Source organism: Buteo buteo, chromosome 1 (assembly GCF_964188355.1).
Source record: "Buteo buteo chromosome 1, bButBut1.hap1.1, whole genome shotgun sequence".
NCBI classification, from domain to species: Eukaryota; Metazoa; Chordata; class Aves; order Accipitriformes; family Accipitridae; genus Buteo; species Buteo buteo.
In genome coordinates this window covers 45,703,015-45,726,323 of record NC_134171.1, presented here as the reverse complement: position 1 = coordinate 45,726,323, position 23,309 = coordinate 45,703,015, and the positions used below count along the sequence as shown (strand labels likewise).

The following is a 23,309-nucleotide window of genomic DNA, read 5'->3' as shown; positions in this document are numbered from 1 at the left end:
CTCTTTCTGATTAGTACCTACCTCTCAAAACAGAATGGTCTAAAAGGTTAACTTCATCAATAAGTCCTTTCAAAATCCAGCCACATCTCACTTGCCAATATAGGATTTGGAAAGTAGAACGTTAAGAGTTAGGCTCAGCAGTGAACTCAGAGAAGAATTCATATAGGAACAAAAATGTTCACTTAGCCTGCATGGAGCTACATAACCCCACCACTTTTCTATCTTCATTGCAGACTACCTTGTCTGACTTTTACAGTGTGTAACAGACTTATAATTATTTTTTAACTGTAATTCTGTATTAGACTACAAAGACATGAAAAAAATTATACCCAGCTACCAGAATTGTTCAAATAAAAGAAAAAAAAAATAATAGCCTGCCAATTTTTAATTTATTGTTATAATACTTGAAATATTTTATTAAAATTTTCTCACTATTTGAAATAGCTTTTTTAATAAAAAGCCCTATTTTTTCTTCTTCTGGAGAGGAATATTCATTTCTCTCTCATCAAGATGCAAATGCAAGAACCTTATCATTTCTGATCCAAAATACATCAATAAAAATTGGACTGTTGCTGTCACCATTTCCAATCCCCAGATGATTCATTTCAATTTTACATTAGGTAGGATGACTATATGGACACCTATGAGATAACAAAATGCAATCCAAGAGCCTGATTGCACTCATTGCACAGCAAGATTGAGGAGATGTAAAATTTAAGATGCACTAAAAACTGAAGCTCAATATTAATGTGAACATAAATTAACTTCAGGAGTCCTTGTTGTTTTCTACAGCAAATATGTTATTTTTCATATTGCCTTAATATGATTAAACTTAAAATGCAGACAGGCACTATTATTTATGACAGGTCTGTAGAGTTCAAAATTCTGGCTGTATTGTGTGAGCACAGGTGAGAAAAATTCTCCTAATCCTGAGAACACTTTCAAGAGCACAATAATGTTTCCCTGTGGTGGGTTGACCCTGGCTGGACACCAGGTGCCCACCAAAGCTGCTCTATCACTCCCCTCCTCAGCTGGAGAGTGGAGAGAAAACATAATGAAAAGCTTGTGGGTCAAGATAAAGACAAGGAGAGATCACTCACCAATTCCCGTCATGGGCAAAACAGACTCAATTTGAGGAAAAATTAATTTAATTTATTACCAGTCAAATCAGAGTAGGGTAATGAGAAATAAAACCAAATCTTAAAAAAACACCTTCCCCCCATACCTTCCTTCTTCCCGGGCTCAACTCCACTCCCAATTTTCTCTACCTCCTCCCCTCACAGCGGCGCAGGGGTATGGGGAATGGGGGTTGGGGTCAGTTCATCACATACTGTCTCTGCCACTCCTTCCTCTTCAGGGGCAGGACTCATCACACTCTTCCCCTGCTTAAGCATGGGGTCCCTCCCATGGGAGACAGTCCTTCACAAACTTCTCTGACGTGGGTCCTTCCCACAGGCTGCAGTTCTTCACGAACTGCTCCAACGTGGGTCCCTTCCATGGGGTGCAGACCTTCAGGCACAGACTGCTCCAGTGTGGGTCCCCCACAGGGTCACAAGTCCTGCCAGAAAACCTGCTCCAGCGTGGGCTCCTCTCTCCACAGATCCACAGGTCCTGCCAGGAGCCTGCTCCAGCGTGGGCTTCCCACAGGGTCACAGCCTCCTTCAGGCATCCACCTGCTCTGGCATGGGGTCCTCCCCGGGCTGCAGGTGGAGATCTGCTCCACCGTGGACCTCCATGGGCTGCAGGGGGACAGCCTGCCTCACCAGGGTCTTCCCCACGGGCTGCAGGGGAATCTCTGCTCAGGCGCCTGGAGCATCTCCTCCCCCTCCTTCTGCACTGACCTGGGGGTCTGCAGGGCTGTTTCTCTCACATGTTCTCACTCCTCCCTTTAGATGCAGTTTCTGTTGTGCAGCAACTTTTTCCCTTTCTTAAATATGTGATCCTGGAGGTTCTACCACCATCGCTGATGGGCTCAGCCTTGGCCAGTGGTGGGCCCAACTTGGAGCCGGCTGACATTGGCTCTGTCGGACATCAGGGAAGCTTCTAGCAGCTTCTCATAGAAGCTGCCACCCCACCCCCACCCCCTATCCCCCCAATACCAAAAGCTTGCTATGCAAACCCAACAGACACCCATTCAGCCCTGGGGAAGTTCAGAGACCTTTCTAACATTGTTCCACTACCACCCCCCTTCCCCCTCACTAACTGCATTCTCAAGAAAGCTAATGGGCCCAGCATTCTCTCAGTGGCAGGGACCTCTCGCATTATGAATCAGTACCTTCTAGATAGCGTATTCAAGATGAGGTCTTTTTGTTTCTTTTCTCCTACTACACCAATTCCAATTTTTAGAAATACTGATAGCTATCATATACACTAAGGGCAGAAGAGAGCAAGAGTCTAATCCCACCTTGCAAAGCAATCTTGATTTATCAAGCTTTTACGTTCAACAAGAACAAAAAACATTCATTGGGCTAAACCACAGGAGGATGAAAAAAAGTGTCAAGTTTTCAACAATCAGAGATAATGCTGTGAAAAACAATGCATTTCATTTGAAGATATTGCTCTGAGTACTTTTAATTTGTTGTCTTGTTTTAAGTCTTCAGAGAGAACTGAGTCACATACTTGGTTTGTTTTCAGTAAATATGCAGGCTAAAATCTTCCTTCATCAGATGAAGGAAAAGATTGAGATTATACAGGAGCTGTGTTCTTAACTGCAAAGCTGCACGCTATTCTGTTTCGCAAAGGCAATTCAGTGTTTCCTTTTGTCATATGAGAGAGAGACAAAGGTTCTCAGCTGAAGCCTCTGCTATCAAGAAGGCTTCATGAGAAAGAGGTATAGCTTCTCTTTTTTTTCTTCTCTGTTCAAACTGACCAAAGAATGATTTCTGAGGGCAACAGGTTAGTTCATTGTGTCTCTTGCAAAACACACAAAAATAAACCACACAGCACTAACAATGAACTTATTTTACATTATTCTTTAGATTGAATCATTTTATGTTTCTGCAATGAATTTTAGCAAAACCACAAAGCACCATGTTTGAGTTTTAAGGCTATTTGACCTGTCTCCATACTTGTGAAAAAGCATTACTTTATAGTTGCCATGATAAATTCATTTTTATAGAAAAAAGTATGTGGGAAGAGTATGTATAGAATGTTTGAAAACACCACAAATAAACAATGGAAAGAGGAAAAGTATACGTGTAGCAACTGAATAGAGAATAATCTTTTCTTTATACAAACTTGGAAATTCTGCAAAATATTTTTGATACTGATCTTCAGCAGTAGTACTTTAATCCTGCTCCTCTAATGAAAAGAGCATGATTCACTGCTAATTAGATAATGGATTTGTAGTGGCGAAAGTGTTCAACTATTTTTCAGTAGTTACATGAGGTCTATGGCAACAAAGTCAAGCTATTTTCAAGTAGTAAAGTAAAGAAGGATTTAAAATTCAGTTTCTTTAGACTGCCAACCAATGCACTAATCACTCTCACATTGTTTCAAGTGTTAGTGATATATATCTATAAGCATTAAATATAATTAACATATCTATATCTGTTATGTATTCATATAGTATACTCACACAAAAAGCATTATTTGTAAAATATAAACATGCACCAAATTCTCTTGAGAGCTGAATTTCTGAAAGAGTTTAAAAACCAGCAGGAAAACCCAATCTTATAAAGTACAGAAAAATAATATTTTTAAATTGTTTTGTTGTTGTTTTTTTTTTAAACAGGTGATTTATTATTATTTGAAATTATGCCTATATTTGCATGCAGCCTCTGGTCCTGGAAATTGCCACTAAAATTTTAGAAGTTAACTGTATGGAAATGATAACTCCAGCCTAACACCTTAGGTATTATATGTTCACTTGTAAATATTTCTTAACACTGCCACACAAGTTAAAACATAGGATTCCTAGTATTAGACTCATTAACACAGCTCAGCCATGATTACATTTCTCAAGCATGGACTTCTACACTATCTAGTAAATCAAAGTACATTTGCCATAATAGAGTTAATCCTTCTAGGTAGATTAAAGCTAGTGCTGTCATGCCTACCAGAGCAACAGTTATTGGTTTAGATATGTAATTAGTTCAAGCTTGCTGTTTAGAGACTACCATGAACTTTTTTTTCGAAGATGACTTCTGTACTTCTCCAGCCCTAACTTGTGTAAAGCAATAATACTTGTTTAATATGACAGAAGTGAAATACGATTTTAATTGTTTTCAACTTCTAAAATACATCTATACAGTTGGACTTTATGACAGCACACTGTGGATAATAAAACAACTCATGGTCAAAGCAACCTATAGTGTTCTAACCCCTTAAGGTATATCCCACAGCACTGTATTCAAATTTCTGAATAATCACTGCAGTATTTCTGAATAATTCAGGTTTTCAAAACTCCTTGAATTAAGCTTTCCACCTCAGAGACTCACATATATTTTCTAAAGTGAAAGCATGCTAAGACTTAATATTCTATGTGTGTAGATTCTGACAAAGAGAACTGAATAGCTACTGTGCTAATGGAAACAAAATCTAAATCTTACCTGAGATAACTCATTAGTGTCCACAAGTCCATTGTTGTCTGAATCAAAATAATTAAACATTTGATCTACAAGAAGTTTCTTTAAAGCCATTTTCTCATCAATGGTTTTATCTTTTGATTGTGCAATGTATCTCTGATTTTGTAGATCCAATAACATGTTTTTCACTTGGGTGTATTCAGTAGGTTTGCATTTATCCCCTGAAAAGAAAATACACAACACAAGATTATTTTGATTTCTTATTAAGAGTTTAAAAGTAATTTTTTAAAAAAAAGGGAAAAGCAGAGAGTATTAACTTCTTATAACAGTACCAACCAGGTTGCTTTATGAGGTACAGAATTTGTTCTGTAGTAGTTTGATCCATACCATTTCCTTGTCTGGTCTTCAAATTAATGTCAAAAAATTATTGCACTTCTAGATACTTTCTGTATACAAAATTTTCTGTGTGTGGGAACTAAGGAAAGTTTTAACAGTTTCCAAGCCTGTACTTCTTTCATTTATATCATTCTAGAAAATCTGAAGATTTTTTAAAATGTTACCTTTGGTAAAGCATTTTGTATTAACTTTCATAATGTGAATACTGCAATGTAACACATGCAGCAAAATCTGCAAATATAATAGAAAATGATACATTATAAAGAATATATTTCATAATATTTGACTTCAGAAAGTAGAAATTACATTTGAGTGCTCATAAGCTAGCTCTACCTTTTCAGTTACTGGACAGACCAAACTTATTTGAACAAGAGAAGGTGGGATTACCAGAGGAAAAGAAAGGATTTCTTTGACAAGATCTAGTTTATTTGTTTAATTTTAAAGTCTTCTATAAAGAGGAAATTGCTACAGCAACTGTCCTATGTATAGTGATTACAGTCACTACTTATTCTAAACCAAGGTACAATGTAGTGTATGTCTGGTATTCTTTTATATCTGTTGCTGTATAGTTTAAATTGAACAGAGACACAGTTTAGAAGTTTTTGTTTTTATTAAGATAACCTTAGTATTTCAAATGTTTTTTGATGATGTATGTCAATGTGGACCAGCAAAATACCATGTATCTTACAAATTTGTATTTACAGTTAGCTACTACTTAGATTCAAGTAGTGAATTCAAGGCTAGAGCAATACGCTGATTAGCAAAGAAAGCTATGTTCCATTCTTCTTTTTAGATGCTATGATGAAGATACAATTATTAATGAGGAACAACTATTTACCTCACAGAAACTGCTTAGGAAGTTGCTTTGTTTTGCAAGTGGATCCAATTTAAGAAATGTCTAATTTACATGTATGACACTGGAGTTTATTTTGGTGTATTTAATGGTATATGCATTATTTGGTGACTGTACTACTATGTAAATCTCCATCACCATTTCCTAAGGCAGAGAGAGAAAAAACTTCCTAAATGCTTCTCACTATCCTAGCAAGACTCAGATCTAGAAGAGAAGGACTTCTACAATAGAAATTAAAATGTAGAAGTAAACAAAATGTTTTTAGAAATCAAAACCACTCTAGCATTTTTATTTTTTTTTTCTTCTAAAAGCCACTGCCTGTTATGTAGCTATCTGAAAATCCCACTGAAGTAACAGAAATAAACAAAACCAAGTTGTATTTAACTGGCAGCCTAAGCTACATGTAGTATTTGCATATTTGTGCTCACCTGCCAGAGGCATGGAGATTGAGGACGTACAATTTGTAAGAGTTGAGTTCTATGTGACTGTTTTTTCAGGGGTCTAATGGAAACATATTTATTCCTTAGCCATTCTGGAGCTGCAGTGAGCAAAGCTTTGCATCTGAATGGATGCAGGCTCCAGGTGGTGGTGAAGGAAGAGAGGACTTAACTTCAATATACTCTAATTCACTTGGGTGAACCCCAAAAGACTGGGCCAGGAAAACAAGTATCATCTTTGTCTCCCCTACACAACTCTTCTGGCTGTGATATCCTCGGAGGGAGACAGTTTGGTTTTACTCTGGTGCAGCTGAAGTCTAACACCATTTTACCTTTACTCCTGGTGCGAGGGGAAAGACAAATCCTATTTCTTAGATACTATGCTGCTCAGACATAGTTACTATGTCCAGATTTTATCACCTGTAAATTATTTTTAATCAAACAGTTCTCCTTCTGCAATTCTAAAACTGAAAAGAGATATTTCTACCTTAGAAGTATGCAACATAAGTAAAGCAGTTTATTTCTTAATAATATCTGTTAAATCCTGGATTTGTCACAGTATTTTTGATGAGTTGCTACATGTCTGAGTTAGAAAAAGAAAATGCAAAATTAACAAAAAAGTCACACTGACAATTGTTTTTTTTTCCTTGAGGCACACGACAATGTGTCTCACTTTAATGACTGATCAAGAATTCAGTATAGGTTCTCAACTCTACAAAGACAATAATGATGCTAATGTTCATTAGAATATTAAAGATTATTTATTAAATATGGACAACGTTTGCATGGGTTGTACAAAGATTTCCATGGGAGATTATACAAAGTAATGTAAATTTAAAGAAAAAAAAAATAATGATCATGAAAAGCATTGTAATAATTAGTTCCATAAACAGAGTTTATGGAAGAAAGTTTTAAAGCAAGTTCAATCACAGTCCAATAAAGACATTTTAATGCACTTTAGATTTAAAGCTTAAGGAATGATGAACTAATGTATTCTCTCACAATACCTATTCAGAGAGAAAAGAAAGAACTACAGCATTTCTTTTTTGTACACTTTCCATTGCATAGCACAAACTTCTGAAACTAGCATAACAGTCATATAAGAGTACTTATATGTTACATGTTTGTAAACTATTTTTACATTTTTCCAGAAGGGAAAAATATTTGTACCATTCTTTTTAATATACAACAGTAAACGCTGCCTAATACAACATTATCAGAGAGACTGCTCTTGCCACAAGTTTGACTACTTCTTCCTGTAGAAAAACTTCATTCATAAATTAAGAATAGAAGGCTGTTAAACTTTTAGTCACACTGTCTGCCTAGTACAGCTACCACAACATCAGTGTCAACAAAATATCTTAAATTATGTTGCATTAGTGTATATACAGTTTATATTACCCCATCAACAAAAGAATCATTCCCTGAAAACAGGTTGCTAAAATATGTTATAGGTGTTCTACACTAAGATAACTTTTCATTTTTATTTTTCCTGTTCCTATGATGTCCTTCAGAAATATTTTTAACCTGAAAAGTAGTTCAAACTTATATGTTGTATTAATTACTAACAGAAAATATTAATCTCTTTAATATTAATGAAAATAGAATTAAGGAAATAAGATGTTAATTATCTAAAAAGAAGCTTTTTTATAGATACTGAAACATTAATCACAATGGCAGTTTGTTGAAAACCAGCTGCGAATAAGGTGAATACAGTTCACAAAATAATTTCATGTCTCTACAACCCATCTTCAGCACATGATCATTTTATACTCAATAATGGTGTTAAAGCCTATCCTCTTTATGGGGTTGTTTTTACCATGTCTGCAAGATAATAGCTGTAATTTGCTCTCAGTGTGTATCTGCTCACTCTACAGATCAACCTGACTGATTATAGTCCCAGCCATGATGGTCCATTGGCTTCTAGTGTATGGTTTTTATGTTTGCTAGAGCCCAGTGTGATTCTTTCAGTGCTTCACTAACTTGTTTGAAAGCTAGTCCTCATGATGAAAATACTGTTAACACCTTGCAGAAAAATGTCTGTTGGCCATCATTTATGGTTTAAAAGAGATACTATTTTGTTTCTCACTTATCTAAATAGGTTAGTCTGATCCATATAAAAGACATCTTTATCAACAGTAGCTTCATACTCCCTGCAACCACACTTTGCCACAGTTCTCTATAATATGAAACTAATACTCCCCTATCCCTTTATCTGAAAAGGATGTCAAGGTCACTGCACATGAGCACATGATTTGCATATAAGGGTGGGGAGAATAATACTCAGGTGTTGAAGCGCATTGGTAGTACTCTGCAGTATCTTAAAATGACGTTACAAAAATAAAAAAAAAAAAACACAAAATATTACAAAGAAATGCTTTGGTTTCTGTTGCCCTAGAGTTTGGGTTTTTTTTGGTATTGTTTATGACATATCATAGTAAGTAATGCAAAAATAAGCTGAGCTATTTTTTCTTATGACACAGTGTAAAATATATCCATTTGATAAATCTTGGGAGGAGCACAGATGTTCAGGGGTCTGGGTAGACAGGGTACACACTACACACAATGAATGGTTAGTTACCTTTCCTGTTCCTCTACCTTATCATACTCATTAAGAATATCAAACTTCAATGTTTCTGAGAAAAACTAGGTGATACGCTTAGCTATTATAACAAAAAATAAGCATGTAAGTAAAAGTAGCTATCACTTGCAAACACTAGTTAAGAAATTGGTGAGAAGAAAGTTTTGTTGGTTTGTTTTTTTTTTTTAATTGCAGCAAAGGAAAAAAAAGAGGACAGAGAGAAAAGTATTGTCTGCTACTTATCGGACATAGACTTACATAAGTGCAGGTAACAAACTCGTCAAAAAGAGCCTGAACACTGTATAGCAATTCTACCCCAAAATCTACATGCATTTTTCTTTTCTATTACCACTTTAGTTTAGTTTTCATTATGTTTGGCAAAATAATCTGTTGTAATAGAATTATTATATTTTGGTCTAATACCCACATTTTAAATCTTACTATGCACTCTAACAATAGATTTTAGGCTGGTGACAGATGAACCTTCAGTTTATGATTGAAGTTAATCCCATTTGTGGTAAAACAGGTTTACACAGCTATGCTACATTAAAACATTCTCATTTTATACATAATTCAAAGTAGTCTTTACACCAAAGACTCCATAGACTTGAACGTAAGGACAAAAATAATTCATGGATGCAACAGACAGATAAGGGGATCACAAGGAAACAATGAGACACTGCTAGTCAACACAATGCACAGTTTCATTAACAAATCACCATCTCACCTCACTGTCATGACTGCCTTTTACTGTAAAATTTGAGGAAATGTGAAGCAGATGTTTAAATTACAAGAATGAGGCTCTGTTTCCAGGAGTTGTCCCCCAGACTGGAGTAGCAGCACAGAGAAAAACTTAGAGTTTCTTTATTTATGTCCCAATTTAGTAAGCATTACTTGTGAAATAGTTGTCTCAATGACACACAAATGGTAAATGGGGATTAAGTACGACAACCTTTATAGCGAGGAAAAGTAATTTATGCTTAACATAACTGAGAAAGACAAACTACTGGGAATATACTACAATTACATTACTTCTGAAAAGACCTACTAAATTCTATATAATTATCTACATACATGAAAAAGTAACCTCCACATTGTGCATAATTTATTAAATTAATTCAGTTTTCTAGTACTTCTTTTTTTCATTTGTGAATTAGGCTTCCTACACAAATAAATAGTTAGTTTTATAGTTATAAATAGTTAATTTCTGAAAAATTACTAGAAAGCAATAACAGCAAATTTTGTGCTTTCTTGTTTTTTTTGTTTGATTCATTCATGGAAAGGACCAATTTTACTACACAGCAGATGTTATAAAAAAAAACAAAACAAACAAAAATCTCTGCTGTGATTTATTTTACAAGTCTTATGACATCGTCTGTGCAAACCTAGAAGGTATGCAGACACTTGGAAGTGACAAAACAAACACACTGGAATCAAAGTGCAATTCTCCGGTCCTGTATCTTGTAACTCCTTAAGTAGTGATAGTCCTAGGGTTTACTTAATTGAAACTCAATAATAGTAGAAAAGTGAAAACACTTGGCTGTTTCCTTCCATTCAGTACAACAGTTTTGCAACTGTATCTCCATTACCTAGGAAACAGCTGAAAGTTAGATTTTGAGTGCTATTGTCCTCCTAGACAGTATTGAATAGACGATATTTGCCCATAATACAGAAAAAAATTGTATCTGACAATTTAAGTCTTACTTAATTTGCAAGAGAAAGATATAACTCAAAACTATCTAGTGATTTATGAAAACTTGGCAAATGAATATACACATTAATCTTAATACCAGTAGAAAAATATTAAGGAATTAGCTAAGATAATAGTTTAGAAGTCACTCCTTAAATCCAAATTCAGATATCAGATTTTTGTATTAACATAGTTTTTAGAAAATTACTAGTACACATAGAGAAGGAAAGAAAGAACATATCATTTTAAAAAATGCAATAAAGACAAACCATTTGATTTCTGTTCTCAGTTGTTTCACCACTTTCATGGTTAATATGGGCACTTTAACCTTGCCTTGCCTTAGCATCTCCATCTATATAGCAGCAACAACTCTTATGTCAGAGAGCTATTGAATCATTAATATTTATGGAGTGTCTATCTCCACAAAAGACATTAGCTGCTGAGATACAATTGGATTCCGAGATATTTTATGATTTTGAGCTGAGTTGTATCTATATAGCACAAATGGTTTCCACAAAGCCATTTTCCTTCAAAATTAAAATAACTTTGCATCTCCCAGAAGCAGCAACTAGTTTTCAGTGGACCATACCACATATGAACAGTTTTAAGTATTCTGAAACTGATACAAACATAAATCAGATTTTTGAAAATGGAATAGACCTGATAAGCAGCAAGTCTACTGTTAATCTTCTACATGTATTTTTAACATATTCAGAATAATCTAATTAGCCAAAACAATTCACTGCAAAATTACACATTATATTCCATGGAGCACAAATGAAAAATTAATCTAAGATAACATAAATATACACACAGACTCACAAATATAGATATGCACATACACATTCACGTGCTCATATGCATCCCCATACACAGGATGAAGAAGTCACTAGAAATATGGTCTGATTTCAATACAATTTCAAACATAACACAAGAGATAACTTGAAGGTCTTCATCCATTCAGTTATTTTTCAAGATCCAGTCTCTATAGATGAAGCATGAAAGTTGTAATCTTACTTGTAGCCCTAACAGATAAAGGAACATTTGAAACCACCAAAATTGCTTAGGTTTCTCTGAAAGAAACTTCATGTTTAGATATCATTTCATAATATCTTATTTTCCAAAACTAGAGCTCAACAATTTTGACCCTTATTCTCTGCTTTTCTCACTGAAGCTCTGCTTCTCTCCAAGTGAAGTTCCAATCTCATTTGTACACAGATCTAACTTTTGATCTATGGTCCAGAGGTTGAGGGGGGTGGAGAGGAGAGCTTTACACTCAAAACTAGTATTTTTCAATAAAAATTCCTGGATAAATAGGGATTTACATCAAAAATTTTCCCTGTTGCAGCTATGTTTTAAATAAAAGGTGAGAATTTTCTACCATTTTTTAAAAACATTGGAGTTTAGGTCTGCAAATCTTGGCCCTGCAGCTGCTCAGCTTTACATACTCAGTGCCCCCCTCCAAAAAAAAATAATTGACACTTTGAATCTCTCTGGGTTTGGCTTTTGTTTTTTGTTTGGGTTTTTTTAGCTAATTTATACAGCACTCAATCAGCACATGGGCTGCTTTATGTCTTATTTTGTAGCATCCATACTTTCCAAAGTTTTATAAACCTTAATTATCTAAACCTAAATTTAGCATTACTGTCAAAGTTAGATACTTGGGTGTTAATGACTTCAGTTCTTCTGTGTAAATAGGTCTAAGTAGCTACAAGAATTGTTAAGAATTTTCAACGCAGTGTTGTCTATTTATATGCAATATTCATATAAAAATACCTCCCATATACATAAGCACCCTACTTTCCAGACACACACACACAAATATGAAATTTTAAAGTTATTTCTGCCATTGTCCTTAGGCAAATACTTCTAAGTGATTACCACAGCTAGTATATAAAATAGAATTGAAGCTAGCTTTCCAAAGCTTTAGTTCCACTTTGTAAATAAGGAATAATGCTGTACTTGTTGAAATGCTCTTAACTATTCTGATCTTTCAAAACTATAAATCGTAAGACAGAATTAATAATTTTACTTAATTACACATATCTGTACAAGTCTGGTGTCTGGTCTTATCTGGAGACATTTATAAACAGTTTTTCAGTGCTTGAACAATGAATAATTCAGATAAATTGCTCACATTTTCCTTAAAGATATACTGCTTAGGTTAAATACTATTAGAAGCTGAATTACCTTTGCATTAAGGAAATAGAAAAACAGGTAATACTATTTCAGGGGTTGTTTGGGGTTTTTTTTCAAGACTAGTTAGAACAAATGTTACATGGAGTGAGAAAGATTAATCAAAAAAGTAACTAGGAAACAAAGAAAGGCACCAAAATCAGCATTTGGGGTAATGGTGTTGGGGGAGGACTTCTACATGTTAATGCAGCGTGGTTAACATATCACAGATCTCTTGACAGAAGAAAATAGGTCATATAAACTTTCACCTTCAAGATGACATTTGAAGGCTATAGGATATTGACAATAATGATCAAAACATCATTTTCCACATCTGATAAAATACTGAATGTATGGGTCGTTTGGACTGCATGTTACGATCAGAAACACTATAAGCAGAATTAGTATATAACTGGCAAATGCAAAACTCTTCTACAGGATTGACCTTGCCTTCAAACAACTGATAAATCCACACCGATTTCAAGCTATATTTTTTGATATCACTTGTCAAAATTTCTTGATGTCTCAGATGCTTACCTCAGAGTATTGTACCATAAAAAAGGAAATGAAAATGGGCACATTTAAAAATTGTGCCAAATTTTCCAAACATATCAGATTATATCAGATGTTATTCTTCTTTTCCCAACATGTGTTGAAGAGATTACCTATTCTCTGATTTTTTTTCTTGTATCCACCTCAAGCTTTCAGATCAGTTTTGCTATTTGTCCCATACATGAAAAAAACCCCCTTCAATTTCATAAGTAAAAATTCATATACAACATCAATAAGAAGATAATCTGGACTTCCTTGACCTTCCTACCTTATTAAAAGAAAAACTGAGAGAGAAAAAGAGAAAAGCAGTGTGCTCCAAAGGAAGGCGTTGCTAAAAATGAAGGTTGAGACAGGAGTTTAATGCGGCATTTTGTTTTCCACTCTAGTGGAGTAACCCAACCATTGCTGTTAGTATCCCAAATCCAGCAGGGAAATACTTATGGGATGTAAGCTTAGCCATAAATCTATGTAGAGTTCTGCTTTTGCTTCTCAGAAACAGTTACTGAAATAGATGAAACGTCTTATATTAAGTCACAATCTTCCTTTTCCCAAGGGCTCCCTAGAGATGTGGAGTATTTACAGGTTTATGAAGGTGAAGTCTCAAGACTAGGTTAAGCCTAACTGAAACAGCACTACAGTTAAAAAGGACAGTTCTGTTGCTCAGTTTCTATTTCTTCCCCTCCATTGCATATTCCCACCACTTACTTTATTTCACCTTTAGCAGAGTTGGCTTTTGGTGCTAATTACAGAAGTTGTTACATTCAGCCTTTTGCTAGATGAAAAAGAGAATTAGCTCTCCGTGTATGCATATATATAGAACCAAAAATTTACCATTATTCCAATTAATATTTTATGCAGTCTATCAGCCCAATTTATTTAATTAATTCAGAAAAGCCTCAACTACACAGATAAAATTACTTTTAAAACCTTCCTTGTATCCTCTTGAAATATCTATCTTATGCTTACCCTTGCAGTTTTTCTCTGGGTACTAATGTTTCAATCTTTTCCTCAGGAAGAGTGCAGGTGTTCTGGGTTTGTGTGGCATGGTTTTGGGTAGCGGGGGAAGGGCTGCAGGGGTGGCTCCTGTGAGAAAGTGCTAGAAGCTTCCCCGGCTCCAAGTCAGACCCGCCTCTGCCCCAGGCCGAGCCCATCAGCGACGGTGGTAGTGCCTCTGGGAGAACATATCTAAGAAGGGGAACCTGAAGTGAGTAGGGGGATTGGAACGTGAGAGGAACCCCTCTGCAGACACCGAGGTCGGTGAGGAAGGAGGGGAGGAGGAGCGCCGGAGGAGGGGATGCCCCTGCAGCCCCTGGTGAGACGGCAGGCTGTGTCCCCCAGCCCATGGAGGGGAGCGGGGGGAGCAGATGCCCACCTGCAGCCCGGGGAGAGAGGAGCCCACGCCGGAGCAGGGGGATGCCCCCCAAGATGGCTGGGACTCCATGGGAAAGCCTGCACTGGAGCAGTCTGTGACTGAAGATCCATGGCCAGAGGAAAGGACCCATGCCAGGGAATTTGGTGAAGGACTGAGGCCAGTGGGAGGGACCGCATGCTGGAGCAGGGGAAGAGTGAGGAGTCCTCCCCCTGAGGAGGAAGGAGCAGCAGACACAAGGTGTGATGAACTGACCCCAACCCCCATTCCCCGTCCCCCTGCACCGCTGGGGAGGAGGAGGGAGAGAGAACCAGGACTGGAGTCAAGCTAGGAAGGAGGTAGGGGTGGGGTGAAGGTGTTTTAAGATTTGGGTTTACTTCTCATTATCCTTGTTTTGATTTGATTTTTAGTAAATTAAATTGATTTTGTTTCTTCCACAAGTTGAGCCTGTCTTTTGCCTGTGACCATAAGTGGTGAGTGATCCCTCCGTGTCCCTGTCTTGACACATGAGCTTTTCTTTATATTTGTTCCTTCTCATCTCACCAGGACCGTGAGGGGAAGGAGTGAGGGAGTGGCTTCGTGGTGCTTTGTTTCCGGCTGGGCTTAAACCACGACAGGGAGAGAAAAGACCATAAGGAGTCAAAAGCATCCCGAGATCATCATCAAGAGAAATATGAAGGTATGGTGAGAGATTCTTCCCCTCAGTCTCAGCATCTGCTTGGGTTAGTTTTTTAAGTGTCACTATCTGAACCTGCTTCTTTTTGGTAGCAAGGTTAAGTAAGAAAATGAAAAAATCTTCCCCCAACCTCAGCTGAAATAAAAGGTTATTATTTGTTAAAAATAAATTATCCATAAATGGTTTTGTGAGAGCTTAAGGTAAACAGGGTAGCAATAGTCATTTGACTACTAGGCAATTTATGAAACCAGTAAAATCAGCTCAGGCCAAGGCAAGATCAGGCAAGCCCTGAGACCCTCTACACTGTCAGGTCAATACAAAAGGTTTTGTGTGTGGTTTTGTTTCGGGGTTTTTTTAACCAGGAGGAAGGAAAAAAAAAAAAGGAAAGAAAAAAAAACCACATTCTACAGGGCTATTCATCTTTGAGGCACAATTACAGTATAAGCTAAAGCAATTCAGGGAAATCTGAGCTACAGCAGACCAAGGTCAGTAATCATACATGATGAAACTTGATTTTAGGTGGCCAAAGGAAGAGACATAAACAGTGCTTCCCAGGTTAGGCATCACAGTTCTGTACTTGTTCTCTGCTTTCTTAATTCTTCCCACAGAGACAGAAGGGAATATGCTGGTTTGGCAATAGAAGGAGGAGAACAAGATTTATAAATTGAAACTCAAGTAAAGGAGTATGCAGTTTGCCTTTGAACCCACACCAGAATGTAACCTAACTATACTGGTCTGACAGCAGCAGAAGCATGTGATCAGGCTGGTAAGTCTTGACAACTTTATGTATCATTTCCAGGTTAAGTGTTTCTCTACTGTATTTACTGTAGGCTTGAAATGGTATTTTGACGTTTAAACAAATTTTGAAAACTGATCAGTTATGGTTGGAAAGATGATGTCAAAAGGATTTTACTGAAATCAGAAACCTTGCAGCCCCATTTATTTTAACGTTACCAGGTCATTTACTATGATTTAAATTTCTACATGCTTAACTAATTCACTGTTCCAGAGAGAAAGAAATGTGATGTAGGAAAAGACTGCATTGTACTATGAAGATAGAAACCAGTATCTCCCTTAGCTATGCATGAACGGCTTAAATACTGTAAACATGGCTGCTTGCATTTTATAATGACACATCACAGGTCTTGCAATATTATTACCTTCGCCTCATCCATCATGTAAAGTACTGTGACAATCATACATTGGTAATATCCGCTGTGAAGGTTTTATATTAAAAACTCCATATTCTTTTAACAATAATTTGGCATCACACACACTTATATCTGAATTTTTGCTTATGCTAATCCTTGAAGTTAGAGTTGTGTAAATCAATGCAAGAGAAAAGCTAGGCCTACGTAACCTCACTTTCACTTACTTTTAGAGATGCAGTATGTATCTTGCAAAGTTGTGGGATTGTACATAAATGTATTTTGACCAGTCATCCCTAAACAGAATTTGGATCATTATTTCCTTTCATAGACAGTCAACAAAAAGGCTACCTAGAGAGAATAGATCAATGATTATATTCTAATATAGAATATATTATATTCTACAGCCTTGTATCTTTATTCCTCATCGGTGGTTTGATGCAGAAAGACAGTAAAAAAATTAGACTCTTCAGCTTTTCAGCAATTGCAATGAAATTCATAGCTTGCTTTTCTTACAACTGAAGCTTTGCTTTTAAGTGTTTTGTTCAGCACTTAACCTTCAGCAGAAAATGTCCTTATTCATAGAGACTTCCATATTTAAAAAGTAGTTTCATTTCTATTCAGTTTTTCATATTGATTCTGGGTTTCTAGATACAATCCTTCACATATGTAAAAACGAAATGCCTAATGATTATCACTAACTTATGACACTGATCTCTCTCAAACTGGGGAACACCTTATTCAGGTTGAACTTTGCCAAAAATTAAACCAGAAATTAAAGCCATCTCTTCCATTACCATTTAGGGAAGAAATGGTATAATTAGACAAGGCTTACTTTAAAAACAATGGTTTTGGTTCATTAAAAAGAAAAACAAAGAACAAGAACAAAACCAACCCAAACAAAAACAAACCCAAAACCCAAACAAAACCAAAACCCACCAAAACACAACTACCACACATACACACACACACAAAAAAAAAAAAAAAAAAAAAAAAAAAATCAGGCAAGAAAACTGAGCGAGTAAAGCTGAAATTTTACTTAAACTTCAGCATTTTATAATTGTATATAAAGTAAGGCTAAAGCCCAAACTTTACATTCCCAGCTTTCTATCACACTGTATTTCTAACCTTTCTAACCTAAGACTGTATCCATATCACAATGTAAAAGTCTAGCAAAAATTACATGCAAATGGATTTTTGGAAAAATATTTGTAACAAGCTTAAAATAAAACATATAAAGAGCACAGAATTTCTACTCCAAGAGAGGAAGTATATACACACATCCCTATAAAAACACCAAAAGGATGCACATATACAACAACTGAAAATATGTATTCAATTATTAAGCTTGATTTTTTCTATTTTTTGAAAAATCCATAGTTAGAAAGTTAGGACAGAAAATTGCTGAAATTTGGTGTCATGTAATGCTAACTCAGCGGCTTTATTTTTTGCCAGAACTTGTATGATACAAATTTTCATGAGAATTACAGAATTTTCACGTTTCTCCAGCCATCATCTCACTTCTCAGAATCAGTAGGGTTTTCTTAGGTTTGGTATAATTTTTTTCTGAGGTAATGCAACCTGAATTAGAAATACAATACTTCCAGTTCATTTTCCCTACCTAAAAAACTATTTGTTCTAGGAACTTCCAGAGTGTATTGTCACACCTTCACTTTAGTCATTTAAGTAACGGCCTCTGAATAGTTGAGTTCCTATGGCATAAAGAAAGTACTGGAAATTCTACCACACTGAACTCTCCTGAAAAGCCAAGACACTTTTTATACAATTTTTATACAATTGTGTTGTGTGCAATGTACACGATAGAGCTTAACGACTCAGGTTCCATCAAAAATACTTTTCAATAATGTATGTCTACACTCTGCAGAAAGTTACTATGGTTTATTTCATAGTAGTAGTTCATACAGCAGATGTATTTCAGCTGATATTTAGAGAGAAGATATTAAAGAATGCAACCTGGTTGAATTTGGTCTTGATATGCTTCAATTTACCTACTGAAGTGCTTTATATATGATCCTACTTTAAGACAAGTTTTGAAGATACAGAAAGTATTTCCTTCCTCAGAGTTTTTGAAAAAGTAGAGTAAAACATTTAAGTTAATATGAATTCAAACAAAAAAATTTCCATTCAGAAGCAAGCATAATAAAATTAGTTAATAACTAGAAATCTACCTTACCTTTTCTGCAGGTAAACAGTCTCCTGCCTCTTACAGATATTACTGATCTTTAATTCTTTTCTTTACAGGCACATATCAGAACTGAAATTTTATATTAAATGAAATTTCAAATTGTCACCTAAACAAATGACCCTGTGACAACTTCAGCTATAAGAATTCCACACATTTAGGGAAAAACCAAACCAAACCAAAACACCAACACAAACCCCCCTCACCAACAACTAATTCTGCATTCTCCATTGGTAAGAAAATTATCTTTATTTAGGAGATATGCAAACAAAAGCAATCTGAAGTTAACAAGAATCCAGCAAAATTTCCTAGCATTTTAAGATCTTCTCTGCTTTTCATGTCATCATTTTACTTGATTAAAGTAGAATGAAGGGGATTGATTTTCTGGGGGTCCTAATTCTGATTTCCATTTATTATAATCTTTTTGCTTTCTCTTTGTGATGTTGCATAGTATTTTGTTACTAATTTAATGCAGTTGCCTTCCAACCCCAGTGATGACTGTCTCCTAACCATAAGTCAAGACAAGTGCCAGACATACCAATGTGTCTATACGAAGAGTACTATATGCATGTCAATCATTACTATTAAGATAGCCAAAAGAAAGTTATATGCAGGCCATCTTTTCCATCTGAACCAAAGAGAACACATTTAAATATGTTATTTCAGAATTAACTTAATTTTGCTGATGGATTCTGACATCTGTCAGTGTATGCACCAAACAGAGCTAACTTTCAAAGTAAACATGGAACAAAATTACAATTTGAATAGTTTTAATGACCTGCAATCATATTTCTTTCCTGGAACAATACTTTTTTTGTTTTGTTTTAAACAGCAAAAGTCTCTGACTTTACTTATCCTAAGTTTTTAGGATAAAAATAGATATTTAAAAAAAATCAAGCTATACCTCTTACTAAATGACAACAGCTGACTTGAAAGACCATTTTTGGGTAAAAATACCATACAACAATTCTGGTCACAATTTTTCGATGTTAAAAACATATTCCAGCTCTGTATTATTTCATGTTAATAAAAAGTGGAAAGCTTTCATAAATTTTTTATTACTCTGCCAATCTAAATGAAATATGTCTTTGATAATGTTAAAATTTACTTATGCTTGTATTGCCTGAATGTTGTAGTTAATGGCTTGTTCTTGAGACCGTCCTAGGGATCACCGAGCACAGTGCTAAGAGATTATGGAAGCTTGTCTTTGTATTACCTAACACTTACATATTGTTTTCTGAACAGGTATATTTGTAGTTCTATATTTTATACAAAGAATCTGAAATAGGTGGTTTGGTTTATCTATGTAAACATGACACTGAACACAAGATAACACCTAACACTAAAACAAGGACTTTCAATCTGTTTACTAATATGGGCCACACAGCAATTTTAGGTCCATCTATCCTCTCACAAAAGATTGTGGCAAAGATGAGTTTTAATTCCATGAACCTCCTCTTCACAGATAAATGAAAGGAGGTGGTGTAAGATTTCAAAATATTGAACCTGCAATTGGATACAACTCTTGTCCATTTATAGATTAGTTATACCCATATCTGCCATTTCTATTCTTATCTATACATCAGTCACCACTTAAAACTCATTTTCAGATTTTTACTGGTACAAAACAGCTTTACGATCTTCTAGCAGGTTTTGAGAGTTTTGAGAATTTGACATAGTGACAGGATCCAGAGTCAGCTGAAGGCCTGAGATGGAACTCCTCCTTTCAAAGCTTTCATTTTCAAGTAAATAGGCTTCCAGTCTCTAAAACCAAATACTGCATGAGAAAAAGGCAACATTATAGGTTGCCTTTTGGGGTATTCCTCCTTAGAGGAATTCTAATCTCAAACCATACTAAAATGCTCTGCCCCACAGAAGTTGCTTTATTTTGTGAAGCTTCCGCACAGTCCTGAATCCATACAGGCTCAGCTGGTCTCTGGAGAAGGAGCCATGTTCTCCCTTCACAAAGTTCTACCTGGTCAGAGTGCAAATGCCAAGACAATGTACAGCAGAAGCAGAGAAGCTTTCAGTGACTGAATTATATTAAAATTTGCAAATTGAAGAGACCCTTAACTGTAAAAGAAAATCCTACATATTTGTTAAGAAAAAAAAATGTGTGAATGTTTAATAATAACATTTAATATATCCAGCAAATCTCTAAAATAATAAATTAGGAAAACCAGGGTCAGTTTTTCCTCAAAACTATGCAAGCAATCATTATTACTTCCTCATTCAATCATTCAAATGCTTCCTTAACATAATGGAAAAACTAATTTTCAAAATACCTTACTTTATCATCAGATATGATATATTATTTTAGAGTAAAATCAGTTCCAGTTTCAAATGTAATATTGCAGTTACCTGTGTTAACAAAGACCAGTAGAAGCTGTGCTGGTTAACAGAACTACAACAGCAGTAAAGTAATGCGAGATGAGAGGCTTGGATGACAGAAACTCCAAGCACAAATTTACTGTGAAAACATATTTGCTTGAATTTTCAGACTGCTAAATGACAGAAACAAATGTCAAACAAGTTCAAAAATAAGAGTAGATAGATGAAACAATAACTGCCATTAAAAAGTCAGCCCCTGCCATGTGATATTGCTGTTATCATTCTAGAGAAAATATGATGTTGGAAAATTATGTCAGAAACAGACCATGTATACGAGTATGCATACTTATGTGCACTAAAAATAATAAAGCAACAGCTAAGTTCATTTGTAAATAATATATCAGATAAGTGTTTGTTCAAAGCATTTAGTATTTTGAAAAGTGTCAATTACCCAGTTAAGAATGGGAAAATAATAACTGTATAAGACTGCTTAAGATAACTACACTCATAGCAGAACAATTTTAGCTGCTATTACTTTTTTTTTGTTTCAGAAAAACAGAAATAAGTGGGAACACTACAATGAAGTACTAGCAGTTGCATAGAAATAATTGTAGTTGTAGTTATAAATAACAGTTATCCTCAGTTCTTATTTTTGTACTAAATAGCAACCTACAAACAAACTATATATAACTTTCATCTTGATTGGTTGCTTGAAATAGCAGGCACAGATTTGATTTAGATTATATTGCCTCCATTTTAATTTCTTATACTAAACAACACTGTGACAAAGAAATTAATATTTTGATGAAGATATTTCCTTTTCATACATGAGAGAAAAATATACAGATACAATTGTACCACTATTATCAGATCACCTAGTGGGTTTGGTCAAACTATTTTATTTTTGCAAACTCATTCTAATTCAAAATTAAAGTATAAGGAATTCACAGAAAACCCATGTACTGTCTAAAACCACACTTTATAGGCACTGAAAAATGGTGATAAAATCTCTGCTGATTCAGTATGACTGAATTTTGCATACTAGGACAAGACTTTTATTTGAAGTTAATTTCCTCACTAATCAGACAGCCAAAGTGCCTTTTCAAAAATCCCTTTCTGGAAATAGAAAGCATGTATTAACTACTACTAGTCTTGAAGTCTCCTAATTCTAGTATCCATAGGCATGCAAAACTGATTTTCTAATTCTAGTATCCATAGGCATACAAAACTGATTTTAAAGACTGAAGTCTTTAGAAAAAGCAGCACATTGGAAAGAAGATTGTGCTGTGATATGTACCCCACCGTGTGAAGGGATGACACTCTTCATTTAATGCTTTGTAAGTTTGAGCAGGTTTAACCTAAATTTGCCTCTAGACCTTGACTGAAAAGGGAAGAGGAGGAAAGAAGGTGGAAAAGAGCTTCATATTACCCTAATTCCAAGATTACTTTCAGATTAGGTAGTTTTCAGAGTCTCTACCACTGACAGGTAACCAGAACTTAGCCTGCTATCAAACTCAGAAACTGAATTCTACCATTTACAAACAAGGGATTCCACAACATTCATGTGGTAGAGGCAAGGAATATTATTTTTGTTGTTATTATTATAATTATTATTACTATTACTACTATCCCTGCCCTGAGAAAATAGTGGGATTAAAGCACTACATAGATTTGCTTTGCAAGACTAAATTTGTTTGAGACAGTTTCAGTTGCTTAGACTGTGCATTATGTGTTCAGTGCCCCTTGAAAAAGCTGGATTTCCTGCTTGTTAGTTTGGAAACTAATACACTGCAGGCTTTCCAGACAGAGTCACTCCACAAATAATCTTGAGAATGAAACTCAATCTTCTTTTCTTTCTTCTACCCTCCCTAGCTAGTAAAGGGGGAGTGGAGTGGGTGGACATAAAACTGTCTTTCAGAAAGAATAAAATAACCCTGAATTTATATAAAGATGAAGATATTAAAAGCCAATGGTATTACTGCTCTGTTTCTTTTTCTAGAGTTGTAAGTATGAACATTCTTTGCATCTGGGTTGGCAGGGGAATGTTCCTAGGGTTTTTCGTTGTTGCTGTTGTTTTAAAGGAAAACAGGAATACAAAAATTCTCACTTCAGCACTTCTCAGAAATTCATTACTCTGCCATTAGATGTATTTGCAGGAAATAAAATGAACAGCATTCAGACACAGATTTTCACCTTTATAAATTAATAAGCTTATTTCACCTTCTAACTTCACCCACTCTGTTGTTGGAAGAGATAGTCAAGATCCTTTACCAAATATCCAAAATATGTATTTGAAGTCCCAAACAGATTGTAAATGTTAAGAAGATTTAATTACCAGTAACCAGAATCCTCTTAGATGCAAAGTCCACATG

General features: G+C 35.3%; 1 protein-coding gene across 1 annotated transcript in view; it reads right to left on the bottom strand.

Annotated features, from left to right (window-relative positions):
* The window catches only part of FSTL5 (follistatin like 5), a 312,282-nt gene that overhangs the window by 157,663 nt on the left and 131,310 nt on the right, over positions 1–23,309 (bottom strand). The window contains exon 4 of the mRNA XM_075029092.1: positions 4,551–4,747. Coding sequence (XP_074885193.1) covers positions 4,551–4,747 — 197 coding nt within the window. The remainder of the gene's footprint in view (positions 1–4,550; positions 4,748–23,309) is intronic.